The sequence below is a fragment of the Odocoileus virginianus genome, chromosome 5 (genome assembly GCF_023699985.2).
Source record: "Odocoileus virginianus isolate 20LAN1187 ecotype Illinois chromosome 5, Ovbor_1.2, whole genome shotgun sequence".
NCBI classification, from domain to species: domain Eukaryota; kingdom Metazoa; phylum Chordata; class Mammalia; order Artiodactyla; family Cervidae; genus Odocoileus; species Odocoileus virginianus.
This window is the reverse complement of record NC_069678.1, coordinates 67406091-67426487: the sequence shown is the minus strand read 5'-3', so window position 1 is coordinate 67426487 and position 20397 is coordinate 67406091. Positions and strand designations below refer to the sequence as shown.

At 43.7% G+C, this 20397-nt stretch overlaps 1 protein-coding gene across 16 annotated transcripts in view; it reads left to right on the top strand.

Annotated features, from left to right (window-relative positions):
* FGGY (FGGY carbohydrate kinase domain containing) overlaps positions 1 to 20397 on the top strand; it is a 484689-nt gene that overhangs the window by 374437 nt on the left and 89855 nt on the right. For 14 of the 16 annotated variants that reach the window (XM_020882047.2, XM_070468099.1, XM_070468088.1 and 11 more), the window contains 3 exons: positions 6216 to 6290; positions 13558 to 13678; positions 19781 to 19875. In XM_020882047.2, coding sequence (XP_020737706.2) covers positions 6216 to 6290; positions 13558 to 13678; positions 19781 to 19875 — 291 coding nt within the window. The remainder of the gene's footprint in view (positions 1 to 6215; positions 6291 to 13557; positions 13679 to 19780; positions 19876 to 20397) is intronic. The other 2 variants (XM_070468094.1, XM_070468095.1) reach the window with 1 other exon arrangement.

Genomic DNA, 20397 nt, shown 5'->3' with positions numbered 1-20397 from the left:
TCTTTAGAAACCCCTCAAGATCTATTTCTAAGCATTTTTTTCTTACCAATATACATAATCACTTAATTTTTTGAACAATTAAGAAGGGAAAAATTTAGCTAACTAAATTACTAATAGATACTCCATGGCCTATGGACCTATAATTGACATAACCAAGGTTTAGGGCAATCATTCCTACAATTTATCGTGCATTCAGGCCTTGCTAAAAATGCAGATTGCTGGGCCCCCAGGGCCTACTGAACTAGGCCCCCCTAGTTCAGTAACTAGAAGTTGGATCACAGGAAACCTGCCTTTAACTCAGATCCCGGGAAAGAGTTAAGAGACAAGCTCAAGTTCACAAAGCTGCCTAGGGGCAACAGGATTTCAGCTGAAGTCCAGGGTGAAGATTACGTGTCTTTCCTTTCACAGAATGAATGGAAGTGTGTAGGCTGATAAGGACTAAGGCTTCTCTAAGAAATCCTTGAAAGTGAGTCTTCCACTGTCCTATTGCTGGGCACTCATCAGGGGCACACTGCTTCTCCACACTCCTAGATGTCCAGACCATTCTCACATGATCCTGATGCTGACGCCCAGCACTCTTTCTGCTCTACCTTCCCCACCCTATACCACTACTGGTCTTCAGTCCCCGTCGCTGATACCCTGGGAGTACCCACAGCGTGTTGCGGGAGATCTTTTATTTCTATATCCCAATCAGTGAATGAGATTGAGCCCCTCATGTAATTCAGGAGAACAGAAGTGAATGAACATTTATTAAGAGAAAAGGGAAGAGTATGAACATTTATTAAGCGCTGTAAGTGTCTAGCTCTTATTGATTTGGTACAGCTTGTGGAAAAAGTTAGATGCTTTGCAAAAGATAACTTACTTAATCATTAAATACCTTGAAGTATTATTATTCTTATTTTACAGATTTTTTAAAAATGATACTCAGACAGGTAACAAAACTCACAATTTTCCTGCAGTCAATTAGAGAGAAATCTTACTCCAAAGTGTATCATCTTTCTTTCACCTTTATAAATCCCAACAGTATTTACATAAATGTTTTACAGTCATACCTAAGAGGTTGAAATTATCCATTGCAATTCATGTCTCTTTGACCACCATATGCCTCTAAATATTAATTATGAATGTTTTATGTTACAGTCTTCATTTCACAATAGTCAAAATAAATAAAATATGCTTCCCATTGCAACTCTCCATGGGGGCTTCCCCACTCATTTCACTCTCTCCCAAGCATTCGAAAGAGGCATATGTGCATCTATAAACAGATTCCTTCTACTTAGGCTTGCTTTTCATATCTTCTTACTGAGGGAGCCATTCAGACTTCAGCCAGAGTATTAGCTCCTCTGGCCTATTCCAGCTCTCTGGCTGGTTGCAAATCTGCTCCTCCCCCAGAACATCCCTGGCATTTCCAGGGCACTGCTACCCCTTGCCATGATAGCTCCATGGGATCCTCTGTAGCCTCCTGAGGGGTCCTCATGACCGACACACCTTAGAAAGTTCCATCTTGGGTTGATTTTTGTCAAGATGAGGCTGGGATACCTGATACTTGAAGGAGAATCAAATGATTATCTGTTCTTCTACTGTCTCCGTTGGCAAATCAGGTGAGATGTCAAGAAAGCAGGGACCCTGGGCCATAGTAATTTCACAGTTTACAGAGAAGTGTCTTTCACTGAGCCACATTTCAACTCATGGCCCTGGTGTTGGTGGTGAGGGAATGTTGGAAATAGCCATGGGAGAACCATTCTTGCTTATTACTCCCTTGTGATACGGAATACTTTCCATATGATGGTCCATGTAATAAATTCCTCCCCAGGAATAATTTTATCTGTCTTGAAGAATGATATGTTTTATTTGTCATAAAAGAAAGGCTGTGCCATCCATCATGTTTCTTTTTTTGCCATAGGTACTAGTAAACCAGCTCAAGAGTTAAATTTAGTACTCATTTACCTTGATCATCTCATTCCCAGTTTCTGAAGAAAAGAAACTATCTTTTCTTTGCTATGATTTCTGAGCTTTGAAAGCATTCAGAATTTAGAGAAGGGTCCATGGTTTCTTTCTGCTTGAATATAAATACTTCGGGGAAGTTCTCATGAATAGCTGCTGGGATTAAGGAAACTAAATCTAGTCATATTTTAGTCCCCGTCTCTTATAGGTTCTTACTAATTGAGAAGAATATCAGAACCAGTTACACGGTCAATGTTATTATACAGAGCCCTAGTAAATTAATAGGAAAATGCATCTATATAAAAAGTCAAAACCCTCCATCACAATTTATCCACATGTGGCATTCAGGACCCTCCTGTGGATGGATGTTGATCTGCCAAACAGACTGGTACCCAACCACATGGAGAATCACGGTCTGATTCACATCTGATTGACAGCCAGCGAGAGGAGGCCAAAGGTAGCCTACCTATTGGACTAACTCTGGAAGAGAGCTCTAAACTGTGGCCCAATAACTTTCCCTAACTTGTTGAGGTCAGGCCAGTTGTGAAGAAGAGAGAGAGAGACCATTTATGACTTGTGATCTTTACCAAGGACCACTGCACTCCCTGGGGCTGGTACACTCGCAGGGTGTTCAGCTGAGGGAACTTAGGGCAGGGCTGAAATCCTGTCCACTCTGCTCCTTTTTATAATTCGCTCTTCTCAATGGAATGTCTTGCATTTAGTCCACCTAGCAGGAGAACCATTTTCTAAATCACACAAAAGCTCTATATAACCTACAGGGTCACTTCTTTTGCATCCCAGGTGGTGCAGTGGTTAAGAATCTGCCTCCAATGCAGGAGACATGAGTTCAATCTCTGGGTCAGGAAGATCCCCTGGAGTAGGAAATGGCAACCCAGGTGGCTCAGATGGTAAAAAGAATCTGCCTGTAATGCTGGAGACCTGGATTTGATCCCTGGGTTGGAAAGATCCCCTGGAGAAGGGAATGGCTATCCACACCAGTATTCTTGGGGCTTCCCAGGTTTCTCACACAGTAAGGAATCTGCCTGCAATGAGGGTTCTGCCTGCAGAATCTTCCTGAAGACTGGGTTTGATTCCTGAGTCAGGAAGATCCCCTGGAGGAGGGAATGGTTACCCACTCCAGTATTCTTGCCTGGAGAATTCCAAAGGAGACTGGCAAGCTACAGTTCATGGGGTTTCAAAGAGCCAGACATGACTGAGCAACTTAACACTTTAACTTAGCTTCTTTTACTGCGGTCTCATAGAAATCACTTCTCTGATGAGGAAGAGAAAGTGTGGAGGTTGGGGGAGGGGGAAGAGCATGGAATAAGCAACTATTAAGTGATGGTCCAGTGTTTTTCTTTCTTGGGGTGTGGAGAAGATGCACCCACTCCACCTCTGTGAATTTATGAGGGGCTGAGGTAATAAATGCTGTCTTTCCTAGTGGCTCAGACAGGAAAGACTCTTCCTGCGGTGCAGGAGACCCAGGTTTGATCCCTGGATTGGGAAGACCTCCTGGAGAAGGAAATGGCTACCCACTCCAGTGTTCTTGCCCAGAGAATTCCACGGACAGAGGAGCCTGGTGGGCTGTAGTCCATGGTGTCCCAGAGAGTCGGACATGACAGAGCAACTGACACTTTCACTTTTTTTTTCACTTTTATAATTATATATGACAGAGAGGGATAGGATGTTAGAAGAGAGAATGGCGTTCTTAAAGAAAAAGGAGCGTTGAAGTGCCACACACTCAGCAAGCGCTAGCTTAGTGCTGCTGTGTGCCAGGCTCAGCGGCAGGCATGGGAGATCCTGTGGCGAGTGACACAGGGTCTGTTAGGACACCCAGGTTTTGGCTTCCATGAGCCTCTGGATTCTCTCTGAGGCAAACTGCTTTCTCCTCTGTGTCGTAAACCTCTATGGTATTAGTGTGGTTCATGTTCTCCTAGTTCCCACATCCTTACTGCATATTTAGGCCTCTGGAGAACTTTCTGAGAGATGTTCCTTCAGAGTTCTTGGCTGGAGAATAGGTACCCCAAGAGCTCCTTTCTGGTTTCTCCTTCAAACCTCCCATGCTTCTTTGTGTTCATATCAACACCATTACTATCATTGAGTGGCTTCATAATCTGCCCCCAAAAATCTATCAGCAGGTAGCTCTACTGAATCCAGGAATACCCACTTTAGCAGATTTAGATGAGTAATCAGAACAGCTGGGTGACTTCCCTGGTGGTCCAGTAGTTAAGACTGTGCTTCCACTGCAGGGGATATGGGTTCGATCCCTGGTCAGGGAACTAGATCCCACAGGCCATGCAGCCAAAAAGTTAAAATATAAATAAAAAGTTAAAATATAAATAAACAGTTAAAATATAAATAAAAAGTTAAAATATAAATAAATAAATAAGCACATGCCGTGTGCTCAGTCGTGTCTCATTTTTTGCAACTCCACCGAATGCAGCCTGCCAGGCTCCTGTGGGATTCTCCAGGCAGGGATACTGTAGTGGGTTGCCATTTCCTACTCCAGGGAATCTTCCTGATCCAGGGATCGAACACACACCTCCTGTGTATCTTGCATTGCAGGCGAATTCTTTACCCACTGAGCCATCAGCCAAGACATTTTAAAAGAAGTACCATTAAAAAAAAAAAAAAAAAAAAAAAACGCCAGAACACAGGATGTTAAGTGAGGACAGAAAAGACGAGACACTTGTGAAAAGAGCAGGCCTAACCGTGGGCAGAATCACTCATAGAAGACAGGGAGTGTGTTTCTGCTTCAGAATGAGGGAAATGGAGATAGAATTTTTCACATGATCAGTTTACTTTTGAGAATAAGCACTAGCTCCCTTGTAGAGAGGAGCAAGCCCCATTTGAAACAGGGAGATTTGATCAGGAGCTATATCAGCAATCAGGAAGAATGTGCTGAAGACCTGGGTTAAGGAGGTGACTGACTGACAGGATGAAGAGAGGGGATGGATTCAAAATAGATTTGGGAGCTCAAATGTACAAGACTTGGAGACTGATTAAATACAAGAAGGGAGAGAAAAGTCAGGGGAAAGTGCTCCCAGGTTTCTGGTTTGGGTAGTGGAGTGATATCTGTGCCCTGTAACAGGCCAAGGCTGACGCCTTAATCCTGGCCGGGGGTGGAATCTGGAAAAAATGATAAGTGGGGCTGGAGCGATTGAAGGACAGAGACCTGGGTAGACCACTAGGCTCCCCCGTTTTAGTACAGGCTGCATGTCACCACTTCATTGAACTCAGGAATGTATACATCATTGCTGCTGCTGCTGCTAAGTCGCTTCAGTCGTGTCCGACTCTGTGCGACCCCATAGACGGCAGCCCACCAGGCTCCCCCGTCCCTGGAACTCTCCAGGCAAGAACACTGGAGTGGGTTGCCATTTCCTTCTCCAATGCATGAAAGTGAAAAGTGAAAGTGAAGTCGATCAGTCATGTCTGACTCTTAGTGACCCCATGGACTGCAGCCCACCAGGCTCCTCCATCCATGGGAGTTTTCCAGGCAAGAGTAGTGGACATAAATTAATTTTGTCAAGAAAATCTAAAGTGAAGTGTGCCACTGATGCCCATCAGCTTTGGACTAGACTTAAAGAAACCACCTGTCTTCACCCTCTAGAAATGTCCCAAGAGAACACCTTCACAAACGGGAGACATGAAAGTGAGATTACCCAAATCCAGTAACCTGTTGTCCTGGAACCTCTAAGAAATTGACATGCTCCATAAAAAGGCATGTGGTTCAGGTTGACTTTAATGGAATTCCCTTGCAAACCACAGATTCTAAATTATCCCCTAGTAGGTATAACATTTATAGGAGACATGTTAGTTTACTCTGAATACCCCCCACTGATTTCTGACAGTAGCAGAGCTCAGAATAATATCGTCTTTTACTAGAATGCCCATGCTACATGTTGATTTCTGTAAGCCAAAGAGAATAGGTGTTGGTAATAAAAGAATAATGTTTTCAGATAAAAAGAAAGATATTTAATTCATTCCATGCTAATAAATACCAAACACAATCTCCTAAGAAAAACCACACACAATCTCCTTATACTATTTGGTTTGTTTTTCTCTAATCCAAGGCAAGGCATTTTCTTTGGGGGAAGAAAGAATACTTTTTCCAGGTCTGGAGATTAAACAATTTAGTAGTCGCTTCACGTTCAGCTTACAAAAAGGGGATTTGCATATGAACTTGCTTCGGCAAGAAAACACATCTGAGCGTGTTTCATGGGAACTATCTCTAACCATGGCTCCATCTTTTCTTTTCTTCATCCCTATAGGTCACTGGATTGAAACTATCTCAGGACCTCGATGATCTTGCCATTCTCTACCTGGCCACAGTTCAAGCCATTGCTGTAAGACACTTGAATGCTATTTTTAAAGAGATTTAGGTCTATTGATAAAGTTGAGACCACATATCCCCCAGAATACATCATATGCTGTTGTGACAGATTTTAGGGAGCTTGCCAAAAATAGATGCTTGTCTGGAAGGAAATTCTGAAGATCTTTACCTGCTTTACTATTAGCTTCACATAGCTGGGAACTAAAAGGAGTTAAAATCTTAGAACATCTTGCCTACCATTTATCTAATTTGTCTTCTAAGTTCAATTAAATAGAAGCAAGCAAGCAGATGCCATGTTCTTGTGCATTAAGAAGAGCTGGTATTAAGAATGTCCAGATTTACACAATACATGATATTGTTCACTTTGCAAAAGCATCCAGTCTGGGATTCCTTTAAATAGTCAGCTTCCTTGGAACATGAAAATGTTTGTTTTTATAATTAGTTGCTTAAATGAAAGCGTTGGATGGTTAGGCAGAGAGAAAGGGGAGAATTCAGTGTTATGAACTCCTAAACTGAAGATCAATCAGAAATGAAAACAAGTTTTTAGAAGCTCAAGCATCACTGTCTAAGGACTCATTCTCTAGAGGTGATCTGTGAGTGAGCTACAGAAGGGCTCTAAACCTGAAATAACATATGAAAGATTGCATGTATGTGCATGTTAGAAAGTGCATTTGAAGGGAATGAATCATGGCCTTCAGGATCTCAGAGCTGGTAGGAGCTCCAAAATTACAATAATCCACTGAGGCTTAGTTGCTCTGCTCTGGAAAGGGAGTTGGGGACTAAAGGAAAGGAAAATCAGTTCACTGAATTCTGAGTCATAATTTATTTTTCAGAAATGTACCTACTTAAGCAAAGTACTTTTGTTTATTCATGCTATATAGGTATAGCTATATGCTATTCAGTTAGTCTGTTCTCCACATACCACTTTCATATCCTCATTGGTTTAAAGAATAGAATTACATACATATTTTCTATATATCCATATCATCAACTAAAGTACTTTCCCTATGTTTAAGTTTACCCAGGTACCACATACATACAATAAAAGAGCAGAGTTGGCCAACACAATTAAATAATGCTTTTTAGTTTATAAACAAGTTTATCTATAAATAACTATTGAAGTAACTGTCTTATTGATTTAAGAGCTTGTCCAGTTCAGTAATACCAGTCAGCCTGCTTTATTTATGGGAACTTAGTAAAAAAACAAAAAAAAGGATAGTTCTGACATCTCTCAAAATGGCAAGAGTGACTAGTATGAAAAGATGAAAAAAATGGAGAAGAGAAATATGCATCAGTAGTGAAGGTAGTTATTTAGTGATCTTGCTTCCTAGTAAAGATGATAATAATAAGTGATATAGTTTTGAGATATTATGTACCAGGTAGTAGGCTAAATATTTTATGTACATTATATGACTTTACCTTATGAGGGAGGAATTATAATCCCCATTCCAAAGGTTAGAATCTAAGCCTAAGTGAGGTTAATCAACTTGCTCAGTTTCATACAGCTAGTAAGTGGCAGAACTGGGATTTGAACCCATAGCTTTCTAAAATAAAACTGGGTACACAGTGTATTGAGGAGCGTTTATTTTCTGATGCTGATGTGTGGAAAGTCTTATAGTGGAATGAATCACAGGCATTAAAATGAATAATCCTGGAAAATATCAGAGCTGCATGAGGTTCATCCTTCTGAGTCCCTGCTAACAGGGAGACATGAAGAAGGAGGCCACCCAGGATGAGCCAAGGGTCACCATCATCTAATGATCATCGCTCTTCCCTCTCACTGATGCCCACTGCCTGTGCCAGGCACCAAACAGGGTACCTTACCCACTGTGAGTAACCCTGTAAGTAGGTGGTCTTGTCTCATTTTACAGACAGGGAACACTGCTTGCCAAGGTCAAACAGCTAGTGCGTGGCAGAGTCAGAATCTGAACCTCTGTCCTTCTGCTCACTGGCTTTTGCTCTTGCATGTTACCATTCTACATTGCTCTTGGATCAGTTTGTAAAAGCTACGTGATTGAAATAAGCCTTCAGGCATTCCTGAGAACAATTTTGATTTGACACATCTTAGAAAACATCATTAATCTGGCCAGGATTGTCTCACAGAGTCCCCTTCCTGGTAAGAACACTGTAGCAGAAATCCAAGAATGTATAATGCGTCCAGAGGTAAAGAAAGGCTGGGGCAGGGGAAGCCAACTACGTTTTCCAAACGCCACACACTTGGAAAATCACTTTTGTATATAATAGTTGTACATATGTTAAAAGCTATCATATTTATTCTCTCCATTATTTTAATGACCTTTATAGCACCACGAAGGAAAGGCAATTGAAGATAGATTTTTCAATAAGGCTATGTTGTGCAGTCCATTGAATTGTGAGGAGTTCAGTCTGTTTTGCAAAAGTATCTTGAGTGTTCTGATCTTTTAGTTCATTTGTGCATTTTAATGTGCATTTTAATTAGCATTCTTATACCAGAGATTTTCCCATGATGTTCAAAAAATGTGTTCACTGACTATGAATATTGCCCTTACACCTATTGATTATAAAGTTAGTTAAGCACATTCCTCTCCATAGCAATATCTATGGTTGACATTTTCTAAGAACAGAATGAAATTAAAGAGATATTGTACTGAAGTTAATTTGAGACTATGCAAAACCCTTCATGATGTGAAATTCTCTCCTGACCAAGCTTAATTGAAAGACCTGTCAAACACCCAGTTTATACATAGCCTGTTCATCCATAGTTTTCTTTGCAGAATAGACCCTTTAAAAGTACTATTTGCATTTGAAGTCTCTCTATTTGCATTTGGTTCTGTACATTCCCAGTGGAACAGCCTGATTTTAATTTAAATTTCTCTGTGAAAACATTTTTTCCAGAAAGGTGAGCACAAAATCATTTTAGCACAAAGCCCTTTGGTGGGGCGTTTAAGGAGGGTGGAGTGTTTCACACAGAGTGGCGTCTAAGTCGCCAAAAGGGAAGGCCCTGTAACTAGCCAGCAGCCTGAGTGGGAATTTCCTGCTGACAGTGCCACACGGAGGATAGACAGGCCATCCCAGCCCCTCTGGAGGGAGCGCCTCTTGTTCTGATCACTTCTTGCCTTTTCCCAGAGAATGTGCTTTGTGTTACTCTCCTCTCAGGCCTGCTAATCACATGAGCCCCCAGGTTTCTGGTTTTAGAAATATCAGAAATACCCATTTTGCACGGCATCTCCACGCATGTTAGGAGGCAGCTTCCCCTCCCCTGAGGCAGACGGCATGGCTTAAAGCAAATTATGGAAATCCTAAATGGGGATAATAATATGCAGCTTTTGATTTTTTTTCATAAAATTAGAAATGATGTTAAAGAGCATAGCAGAGTGCTTAGCCTCTAGCTAATAACCAGAATAGCTCTCATTTCTAAATACCTTCCGTGTACTAGACACTCTCCTGTGAGCTATACATATTCTGTCTACAGCAGCAACTTTGCAAGGTAGATATGTCAAGTCTAAGACCACATTTTAAATTTTTTGTTGCATGTTAATATTTTAGACTGTCCTTGGAGTTATCAAATGAAAAATATGATGTTTTATTCCCATTTTTAAAATGAGAAATGAGTCATGGAAAGGTTAGGTGTGGATTTGATTCTAAAAGTAGATAAAATGCCTGAATGCCTTCCCAGGTTGGTTTTTTTTTTTTTAAATTCAAAAGCCACACTCTTATTTCCTAGGTGCAGATTCACGCTCCTAGAGTAGACTAGGGTTACCTGGAATCCACAGACACCAAATGATCCATGGCAGATGTAAGGACATTTGTAGGGCTCCTAAAATTAGTTATAATACTATTTTATATATGACTTTTTTTCTAGGGAGGTCAGTAGGCTTTATCATATTCTCAAGAGGGTTCATGACCGCTCCCAAAAGATTAAGAGAAAACATCTGGGGGTAATCAGGCATATTCAATAAGCAGGATCTGGTCTTATAGGGTACAACATGTTTTAATCTTTTTTTTAACACACTACATCTGTGGATGATCTTTGGAGGCCCAAGTTTTACCTAATCCATATTCTTACTAGACTCACTAATAGCTTCCACAAACCTGAAGACCTGTGGGCTGAAAATGCTTGGTTCTGCTCCTGAACTGCCCGACTATTGCAGGAAAGACCCCTTCCAGGACTCAGAAAGGGGTCTAACACTCAGAAATGAATTGTCAAGGGAGACACACGTGCTGACAAAGCAAGAGACTGTTGGGAAGGGCACCCGGGCAGAGAGCAGCAGAGTAGGGAACCCAGGAGAACTGCTCAGCCACGTGGCTCACAGTTTTAGGTTTTATGGTGATGGGATTAGTTTCTGGGTTGTCTCTGGCCAGTTATTCTGGCCAGGGTCCTTCCTGGTGGTGCAAGCATTACTGAGCCAAGATGAATGTCAGCAAGAAGGATTCTGGGAAGTAGTAGGACATGTGGTGTCTCCTTTTGACCTTTCCTGAACTCTTCCGGTTGGTTGTGGCTAGTTAGTTCCAGGTTCCTTGCTAGGACCTCCTGTCGTAAAATAATTCACACAAATAGTTACGGTGGTGCCTGGCCAGAGTGGGTGGTTTCAGTCAGTGTGTTTCCCCTAAGACCATCCCTCATCATTTACTCCACAGCAGTCAGGATTTTCTGCATCCTGATGATTTCCTAAACCCTCCTCCTTTCCTTTGGTGAAGCTCAGGTACTGCCTGCCCTCAAGCTGAGCTGTTGCCTCCTCTTCTGTGCACTTGAATGCCACCTGACCAGAACCACTGTCCACCTTCACTGAACCTGTGAAGCCCACACCCCACCTTCTTGGTGTTTGCACCATCTCTTACCTCCCAGATCCTTAACCTCCCTTTCTCCTTTGACCTACTCCTCCTTGACCTTCTCTTCCATCTGCTTCAGCCACTTCCCGTGTCCACACCTGGGACTTGGTCACTCCCCTTGAACATCTCAAGGGCTATCATGCCACCAAAATACCTTCTCCCTCATTTCTTCCCAGAGCCACTTTCTCTAATATCACCATGCAGCTGCCTCCTAAAGTCATATCACAGTTCATCTGTTTTTTTTAATCCTCTCTCAAATAAATGATGATTTGAAGACTTCCAGTTTTTTAACTTTCAAGGAAATTATGATTTTTAGCTACTCTAATACCCTAGCTAAAACTTGTGACTTATATATTAAGATTCACCTTGATGACCCTATGGTAGTATCTTCTTGTCAAGCATCAGTTTTTACTGAGTTTCATGAACTGAGCAAGACAAGGATGAAAATAATACATTTTTGAAAGATAGGAAGACACAAGGGCGGAAATGAAAATACGGTGAAGCTTGAGCCAAATAGGGCATATGGTTTCTGCATCATCTCAGATCACCAAGGACTGATGAGGAATGTATTCTGGCACTGGAAACCTTCTCATTAGAACCACTACCTGGTTTCAGGTGATAACAAAAGTCCTTTTAGCCCTCTGCTAGCCTGAAGTCTGTGGCTTACCTTCTTTGTGCAATGAGAGCCCTCTTTCCATGACTGGTTTCAAATCAGAAAAGGAGTACATCAAGGCTGTGTATTATCACCCTACTTATTTAACTTATATGCAGAGTACATCATGTGAAATGCTGGGCTTTATGAAGCACAAACTGCAATCATTGCTGGGAGAAATATCAATAACTTCAGACATGCAGAAGACACCACCCTTACGGCAGAAAGTGAAGAAGAACTAAAGAGCCTCTTGATGAAGGTGAAAGAGGAGAGTGAAAAGGTTGGCTTAAAGCTCAACATTCAGAAAACTAAGATCATGGCATCCAGTCCCATCACTTCATGGCAAATAGATGGGGAAACAGTGGAAACAGTGGCTGACTATTTTTCTGGGCTCTAAAATCACTGCAGATGGTGATTGCAGCCATGGAATTAAAAGACATTTACTCCTTGGAAGGAAAGTTTTGACCAACCTAGACAGCATATTAAAAAGCAGAAACATTACTTTGTCAACAAAGGTCCATCTAGTGAAAGCTATGGTTTTTCCAGTAGTCATGTATGGATGTGAGTGTTGGACTATAAAGAAAGCTGAGCGCTGAAGAATTGATGCTTTTGAACTGTGGTGTTGGAGAAGACTCTTGAGAGCCCCTTGGACTGCAAGGAGATCCAACCAGTCCATCCTAAAGGAGATCAGTCCTAGGTGTTCATTGGAAGGACTGATGCTGAAGCTGAAACTCCAATACTTTGGCCACTGGATGTGGAGAACTGACTCATTGGAAAAGGCCCTGATGCTGGGAAAATTGAAGGCAGGAGGAGAAGGTGATGACAGAGGATGAGATGGTTGGATGGCATCACCAACTCAATGGACATGGGTTTGGGTGGACTCCGGGAGTTGGTGATGGACAGGGAGGCCTGGCATGCTGTGGTTCATGGGGTCGCAAAGAGTCAGACACAGCTGAGCAACTGAACTAAACTGAACTTCCATGTTTCAGCTGCTGGGTTTGTTGGCCGCATTTCCAAGGAACAAACTTCTTTAGTTCCTCTTTAGGGAAGGAAAACTGACTCAGGGATCTCCAGCAGAGATCTTTCGAAGCAGAATTTTTCGCAGCAGAGTTGCCAATCACTCCATTCCCCATAACTCATAGAGCAGAGATCCCCAGCCTGCCAGGTTGCACAGCAGAAGGTGAGAAGCAGGTGAGCTAGCGAAGCTTCATCTGTATTTACAGTTGCTCTCCATCATTCATATTACCAACTGAGTTCTCTTTCCTGTCAGATCAGCCACAGCATTAGATTCTTATAGGATCACGAATCCTGCTGTTAACTGCACATGTGAGGGATCTAGGTTGCACACTCCTTGTGAGAATCATCCAGAAACCATCAACCCCACGCCAGTCCGTGGAAAAATTGTCTTCCACAAAACCAGCCCCTGGTGCCAAAAAGTTTATCATAGAGGATCTGGGCCATAATGGATACTCATCAAATATGTGTATTTGAATGAACTGTGTTAACACTGTCAACTTGTTTTGTCAATATTGTGTAACTCCTGATAGAAGCAAATGGTATAATAATTCATAAGGTTTTGGAATCAGGCAGACCCAGGTTGGAATTCCCACTCTGTAACTTAATAATATGGCATTAGCATGAGCAGTGTAATCTCCTTGAGTCCTGACTTTCTAAGAGAGTATACACACACACACACACACACACACATACATGTCAAGCGCCGAGTGCAGTGTCTACTGCTGGGTAAACACTTAGTAAATGTTCTATATCATTTCCCTTTACCAGCATGCTGATGCTTTCTTCTGTTTTTCCCTTGAAGTTCGGGACGCGCCTCATCATAGAGGCCATGGAGTCAGCAGGGCACTCGATCAGCACCCTTTTCCTGTGTGGTGGCCTCAGCAAGAATCCCCTTTTTGTGCAAATGCATGCAGACATCACTGGTAAGTCTGAGGAGGAGGAGAGGAGGTCATCCTAGACTTGACAGCACATGAATGTGGCCAAGATCTAGACAGGGTAGAAAAAAGGAGGATATAGGTGGGGTGCCATATTATTTGGATAATTTATGTTAAAATTATTTTTTTCTTAAGTTAACTGTTGTTGTCACATGAGAGAAAGTGACTTCTCTGTGTATCCAACTACTGGATGATGGTGAGAAATAAGAGAAGTTATTAAGGGCCAGATCTTAATTTTCAAATATTTACTTAACAGTCTTGAGTACCTCTTCTGATACCCTACTTTGGGTAGTATTGATGATACAGAGATGAAAACATGATTCTTGCTCCCAGAGAGCTCAGGGTCTATGGCAGAAGGCAGACAGCAAACAGACATGTCAAATCTAGTGTAGCAAGAGCTTTGAGTGAGAAAAGTATAGGGTGTTATGGAAACACCATGACCTTGCCCTGGTTTGGATCTGTAACAGTGCAGGGCAAGTGACTGGAGGAAGTGATAAGCAAACTGTCTTGAAGAAAGATTGCAGAGCCTGACTATGGTGGGAGCTGTGGGTGTCTGGCTGCTGGTGGGAATTTGAACCCTGATTCAAATTTCAAGATCCTGTGATTCCTTCTCAGCTCACCAGAACCAGAGATCATGACACAGATGGAGAGAATCATGGGTAATGGGCTGATCCTTCTGTGCTCTGAGCAGACAAAAGCAAGCAAGCTTCATAGTGCAGACTCCTGAGCCCCATGAACGGGGCCTCAATAATAGGAGGCCTGCTTGAGTCCCAGTGGCTGACCTGGCTCCTATCTCTCTGGACCTGCTGCCCTAGTGCCTGTTGCTCCCTTCTCTCCCACTGTCTCCAGGGAACTGATGTTCCCACTCCCCACCACCACACGAAGGCCAGGCACCACAGCAGGGCAAGTGGAGGGAAGTGGGAAAGGATTGGACCCTGCTTACAGCCCCAACTCCAGTCTCATCTGATTCTCCCTCCACTGGCCTCCATTCATCATGATCACTTGCTGCCCCCTGTCCCCTGCATGCCTTACCTCTGATGAATGGGAGGTCCAGTTTTCTACTGGACACTCCCTTCCCCGCTCCAGGCCATGCAGATCCCCACAGGTGAGAGCTTCCCCACATGTGATGGGGAACATCACCCCCTGCACGGTGTGAGATCAAACCCTGTTGCTGAACCCCATCTTAGAGGTAGGGAAATGGAAGCATAGGCCAGTGAACAGTAGCAAAAGCACACAGTCTAAGGGTAAATATGTAAAAATAAATGTAGAATTGACTACACTCAAATGCACGCCTACTCTGTGTCAATGTAAATCCCTTTATTTATATTTAATCTGCACACACCACCGAAAGGTAGAAATCGGTGCCCCTGCCTTACAGACAGGGAAACTGAAGGTCAGGGAGGTGACTCATATTGACTGTCCAAGGTCAGACACCTGGGAGGTGCCGGACTAGGATGGTACCAGGTGTGTCCAGACCTGATGTCTCCTACACTATGCTGCTGACCCAGGTTTCTTAACTTTTCTGCCCAGTCTATAACCATTTAATGATGAATCCCCCTTTCCTAAAGTGTCCAAAACCTATGGAAATGGGCCGTTTGGAGGCAGAAAAGAAGACGTAAAAAAGAGCCCAGATTAGCTTATAATTTTCCCTAAGAGAAAAGCCATAAATATGCTTTATCTCAGAGTCAGCTAGCTTGCTCAAATACAATTCATACTTCAGATCTGATCTGTGAGTGACTTTCCAACGTCCAGCCTCCAAAGAGCCATCAAGACTTCCTACCTGGATCCAGGAAGAGAGATGGAATCAACCCTGGCTGACACATCACCCAAGGGAATAGGAAACAATGGCCCGAGAGCAGGCAGCAGGCCCTGACTCACACTGCAGCTCCAGCCTTTAGGAAAGTGAGTTCTCCAGGCCTCACACCCCTGAGCTGACTCAGAAGCAAGGGGTGCAGTGGCTTCATAGAAAGTTCTACTTTGGAAACTGTTCTCCTTTAGGCTGTCAAATGAAAAGGCTGTTAATCATTATTTGGATTCCAATTGAAACTGGACCCTTTGTCTCTGACTGTGGACCAGTTACAGTTTTGAACAAAGGGATCTTTTCTTTGGCCTGAAATGCCTCTGCCTGGGGAAGCCTGTGATTGACAAGTGATGGCAAAGTGCATCTGCCTTGAAATGCTTTGGGTTCTGCTAGACTCATTAATGCATCAGATAAAATAGTTCACATTCCAGGCAAAGCTGCCTTCTTCCTCTCCTTCACCCAACACACTGCAAAAAGAACACATTTGCATTTGTTTCTGTAAAAGATGGGTACACAAGCTGTGGGTGTATAGGTAGAGTGTTCGGTGCCTTTAAAATTGTAATTGCTCTAGTTTTCCTGCAAACAAAGCTATAGAAAGAACCGTAGACCTAATACATGATTCTCAGGAATACATGTGAAAACATAATGGAATTTAGCAGATTTCATTGTAGATAGTATGGAATAATGGAGCAGAGGACTAGCTCTGTGACTTTAGGCAAATTGCTTTACCACTCAGCCTCATTTCCCCCTTCTGAAAGGTACAAATAATATTATTTCCCTCATGGAGTGCATGCCGAGGAATAAATACTCGTGAGTTTGTGTGCACCAGTCTCTGTGCTTAGCTTAAGATAAGTGTTCAATGAATGTTAGTTCACGTCTTCCCTTCAGGCAGCCCCACACCAAAAAGGAGGAGGTGCACTTGAGAAAAAAAGAAGTTAAATATTTTGTAAGCAAGTCTTTGCCATTTGGGGAACAGTCTGCTCCTGCTCTGTACAAGCAGGGAGAGCAGGATTTTGCCAACTTGAGAAATGTCCTCTACGTGAGGAAGAAGAATCTCGTTGTACCCTAGGCATATAGTTAACTGTGGTTTCAAGAAATATTCGGTATGTACTGAGTAATTATAGGTTTCTCTCACTGACTCGGGACTAAATGTTCCTCCTAAATTTTGTTTTGAAAAATTCTGGCCATTTCAGTAGGGGTTTCCCTCTGCCTGTCTTATTCATTATTCAGTCATTTACTCTTTCATGTATTCATTCTCTGAGTTTGGCACAGGCATGTTAAGAAGAACAATCCTGTCCTGCCAAGAGGGTCATTACAAACAGAAAAAGTGCTGTTGTGCTCCGACCACTCTCCAGAGAGGATCGGGAGGCCCAGAGGACGTTGGTGTCAGTATGAGTCAGATCCGAGCAGAGAACAGATGACACTCACATTGGATTAACTGGAGAAAAGTCCAGTAAAGGGTCTGTTTACAGCGGCATGGGTAGGGTTGAGGGAAACCCCGGCCAGCAGGCAGTACCGTGAGTGTACTCAGAGTCTGACTACCCCGAGGCTTCCAGGGGCCGGGGCGAGAGGTAACCCACCTGAGGCTGACGGGATGCGTGAAGAGGGGCCGTCTGACTGCAGATGAGCTCAGTCAAGGATGCGATCAGAGGGCAGGGGGCCTACAGACATGGTCCGTACAGGTCAGTGTCCCACGACCCAGACAAGATAAACATGAAGAATTTCGGATTCTCCAGGCAAGAATATACTGGAGTGGGTTGCCATGCCCTTCTCCAGGGGATCTTCCAAACCCAGGGATCAAACCCTCATCTCTTATGTCTCCTGCATTGGCGGGCAGGTTCTTTGCCATTAGTGCCACCTGGGAAGCCCAGATAAGTGCTTTCTCTAAGCCACAAACTCTTTTTTTAAGTGTCTTATTTACAATATCACTTTTTTTTTTTAAAGTATAGAAGCTGGGTCAATTTTTTATGAGAATGCTCTGAAACAGTATTAAAAATGCTCAAATAAGCTTGTAAGTTCTCACAACTCTGTGAGATCAGTGGAATTTTAACCTCATTTTGCAGCTGGGAAAACAGGCACAGAGAGGTTAAATAACTCACCTAGGGTCACACAGCTGAGACAGGGAGGAAGCCAAAATTCAAACCCTGGCAGCCTGGCTCCAGACTACTCTGGGCTACAACTGGAGGGCTGGCCGGGGATCCACCCAGCTCCCCCTGGAGTCCCATTCCCAGGACGGGGCCATGAGCCATTCTCCTTTGCTCAGACCAGTGAGACTTTAACAAGGAAAGGAAGGCTGAGAGGCAAGCAGCATGTGGGATGATGTCATGTGATAAGCCCAAAGCCCGTGGGGTGGTCAAGATCACATTCCCGTCCCCACGATCCCCAGACTCTGCAAAGGCTTGCCCTGCTCTCTCCAGAGGTGGCCCACACAGCCCTCCAGTGGCCTGGTGTCTCTCCTACCTTCTGAACGACTGATGGACATCTATCCCATTCTTTTCTCCACTGGTCCACTTTCCAGCCCAGGTGAAGTGCACCTAGAAGGCCTTCGCCCCTCATTGAGATTCTTCCTAACACCACCATTCTGAAGGGCTTACCATAGGTCAGGGGTTGTACTGAGCCCTGTCCATACCCTTTCCCATTACATTCCAGCAAACCTGTTATTATCCCCATTTTACACAGGGGGAAACTGAGGCTAAAAGTGTATAAGTGACTTGCTGAAGGACACAGGGCTAGTGGAACCAGGTTGAGCTCTTCCCAGAGACCCCACCCCACCTTGTCAGCAAAGTCTCCAGCACTGCCCCTGTGGATGGGGCTGGTATTCCTAAGTCCCCTGGGATATGTGTGAGAATTCTGTCCACTGTTCCCTTCATCAAGGGTAGCTGGGGAAGGGGCCCCAACCTTGGAATGGAATGATGAGTTAGGAGATGGTGGGAGGGCAGAGGAGGCTATGTCCAGGAAGTCTTCCCCAGAAAAGACAGGAAGAAAAATCCAGACTTTGGAAAAACAGTATCTTGAGTAGAGGAAGATCTTACAGGTCTGGCCACAGAGCTTACCTCTGTGGAGTTTGCTGCCATCTCCTGATTAGCAAAAATATTTGTATTTTATGTATGTTTTATTTCATATGCACATGTATAAAATACTAAGAAATTCTAAATTATTCCTATTCATCTTAAGTCTACTTTGAGCTAGGAGTGTTCCTCCCTGCCTGGTGGACCCCTATTCATCCTTCATATTCTTATTGAATCCTGAGCTCCACCACTCTGACCCCCTTCCCCATCTCAAAAATGTATTTGTTCATCATATAAGCACTTACATGTGCTCAATACCAGTCTCAATTCCAGGGATCCAGCAGTGGACAAAATAAAGACCCTGCCCTCGTGGAGCTTGTGTTCTAGCAGACAAGACAGTAAACCAGGGAAGTAATAATACAGTGTTGGAGGGCATTGAGGAAGTTGAGGGGGATAAGGGATGTTGTGGGTAAGTTGTCATTTTACTTTGAATGGTCAGGAAAGCCACAATGGGAAGACATGTTTGCACAGACTTGCAGGAAGGAGTTACCCTGGGGACATCCTGAAGGAAGTGACCCAGACAGGAGGAACAGCACAGGCAATGGCCTGAAGCTGATTCAGAAAAGAGCAAGGTGACCGGATCGTGTGGCCTGGAGGAGAGGAGGAGCCAGTCAGGGTAGGAGAAGTGGCCCTGGTCTTGGAGTGCCTTGTCATCCTTGGTAAGGGCTTTCGCTTACACTCTGAGTGATGTAGGAGGCCCCGCCGAGGTTCATCACACCCTCTGTCACGCTTCCCTTCTCTTAGTGCATCTCAGTTACAGACCAACCCCGTGTGAGGCCTCTGTCTCTTTCTCATCCATCTCCCCTTTGAGACCTGAGTAGCAGAGAAGTCGGATTCATCCCTGTCTGCCATAGGCTCAGTAGAGCACTTTAGAAAAGTTCGTAGAAAACTACTTGAAATGGCAGGTAGCAGCTAGCAGAAACCTAGAACCCGAGGCAAAAAGGTCTCCTGAGTTAAGGGGTGTGTGTGTGTGCATGTGTGTGTGCGTGTGTGTGTGTGTGTGTGTGTGTGTGTTGGTTCCCAAGGGACCCTTGTCTACTGTACTGGCAGGTAGAGACAGGGAACTCCTTTAGAACCAAGTAATCCTAAAGAACTGGAAACTGCAGGGGGCAGGGAGGGAGCCCTGCCGCTGCCTTTACTTCAGGGATTCGTGCTGCTGGGGCTGCTGACTGGCTCCGCTGGCCCTGCTCCCTAACCAAGGTGTGGCCTTGTTCTGCGCAGGCATGCCTGTGGTCCTGTCGCAAGAGGTGGAGTCTGTTCTTGTGGGCGCTGCTATTCTGGGGGCCTGTGCCTCGGGGGATTTCGCTTCTGTACAGGTATGTGAGGACCGAGGGGTGGGCCGTGGCCCCTCCCCTGTCTGGGGCTGTCCTTCCTCTTGACAGCAGCTCATGTCTTGCAAAACACACACAGGATATAATTAAGAAATGATAGGCTCCAGCCAGGGAAAGCACAAACACTTCTAGCCTCAGACATATTTATTGCAGTTTTCATTTGACTTGGCTTTCATTACTGTCAGTCGTTCTGTTCTCCTGTTGCTTTTCCTTTTTTTTTTTCCCCTCCTTTAAAATAACTCTTACATGATTTCATCTAAATTTCCCCCTTTTTTTTCTTTTAGCAAGTGAAACAGGTAAGGTAGAAAACTTAAATTTTTCATGTGAATTTCTGATTTTTATCTGCTTCCTTCATCTCCACCCACCGCTTTTTAAATACCTCCAAGGCCTCTTTCAACAAGAGACACAAATGTAAATGTTAGTAAAAGGGAATTAAAAGAAAAAATAAGGAACAGAGATACAGGAAGAAGGAAACAACTTGATGGTGATGATGGAGCACACAATTTG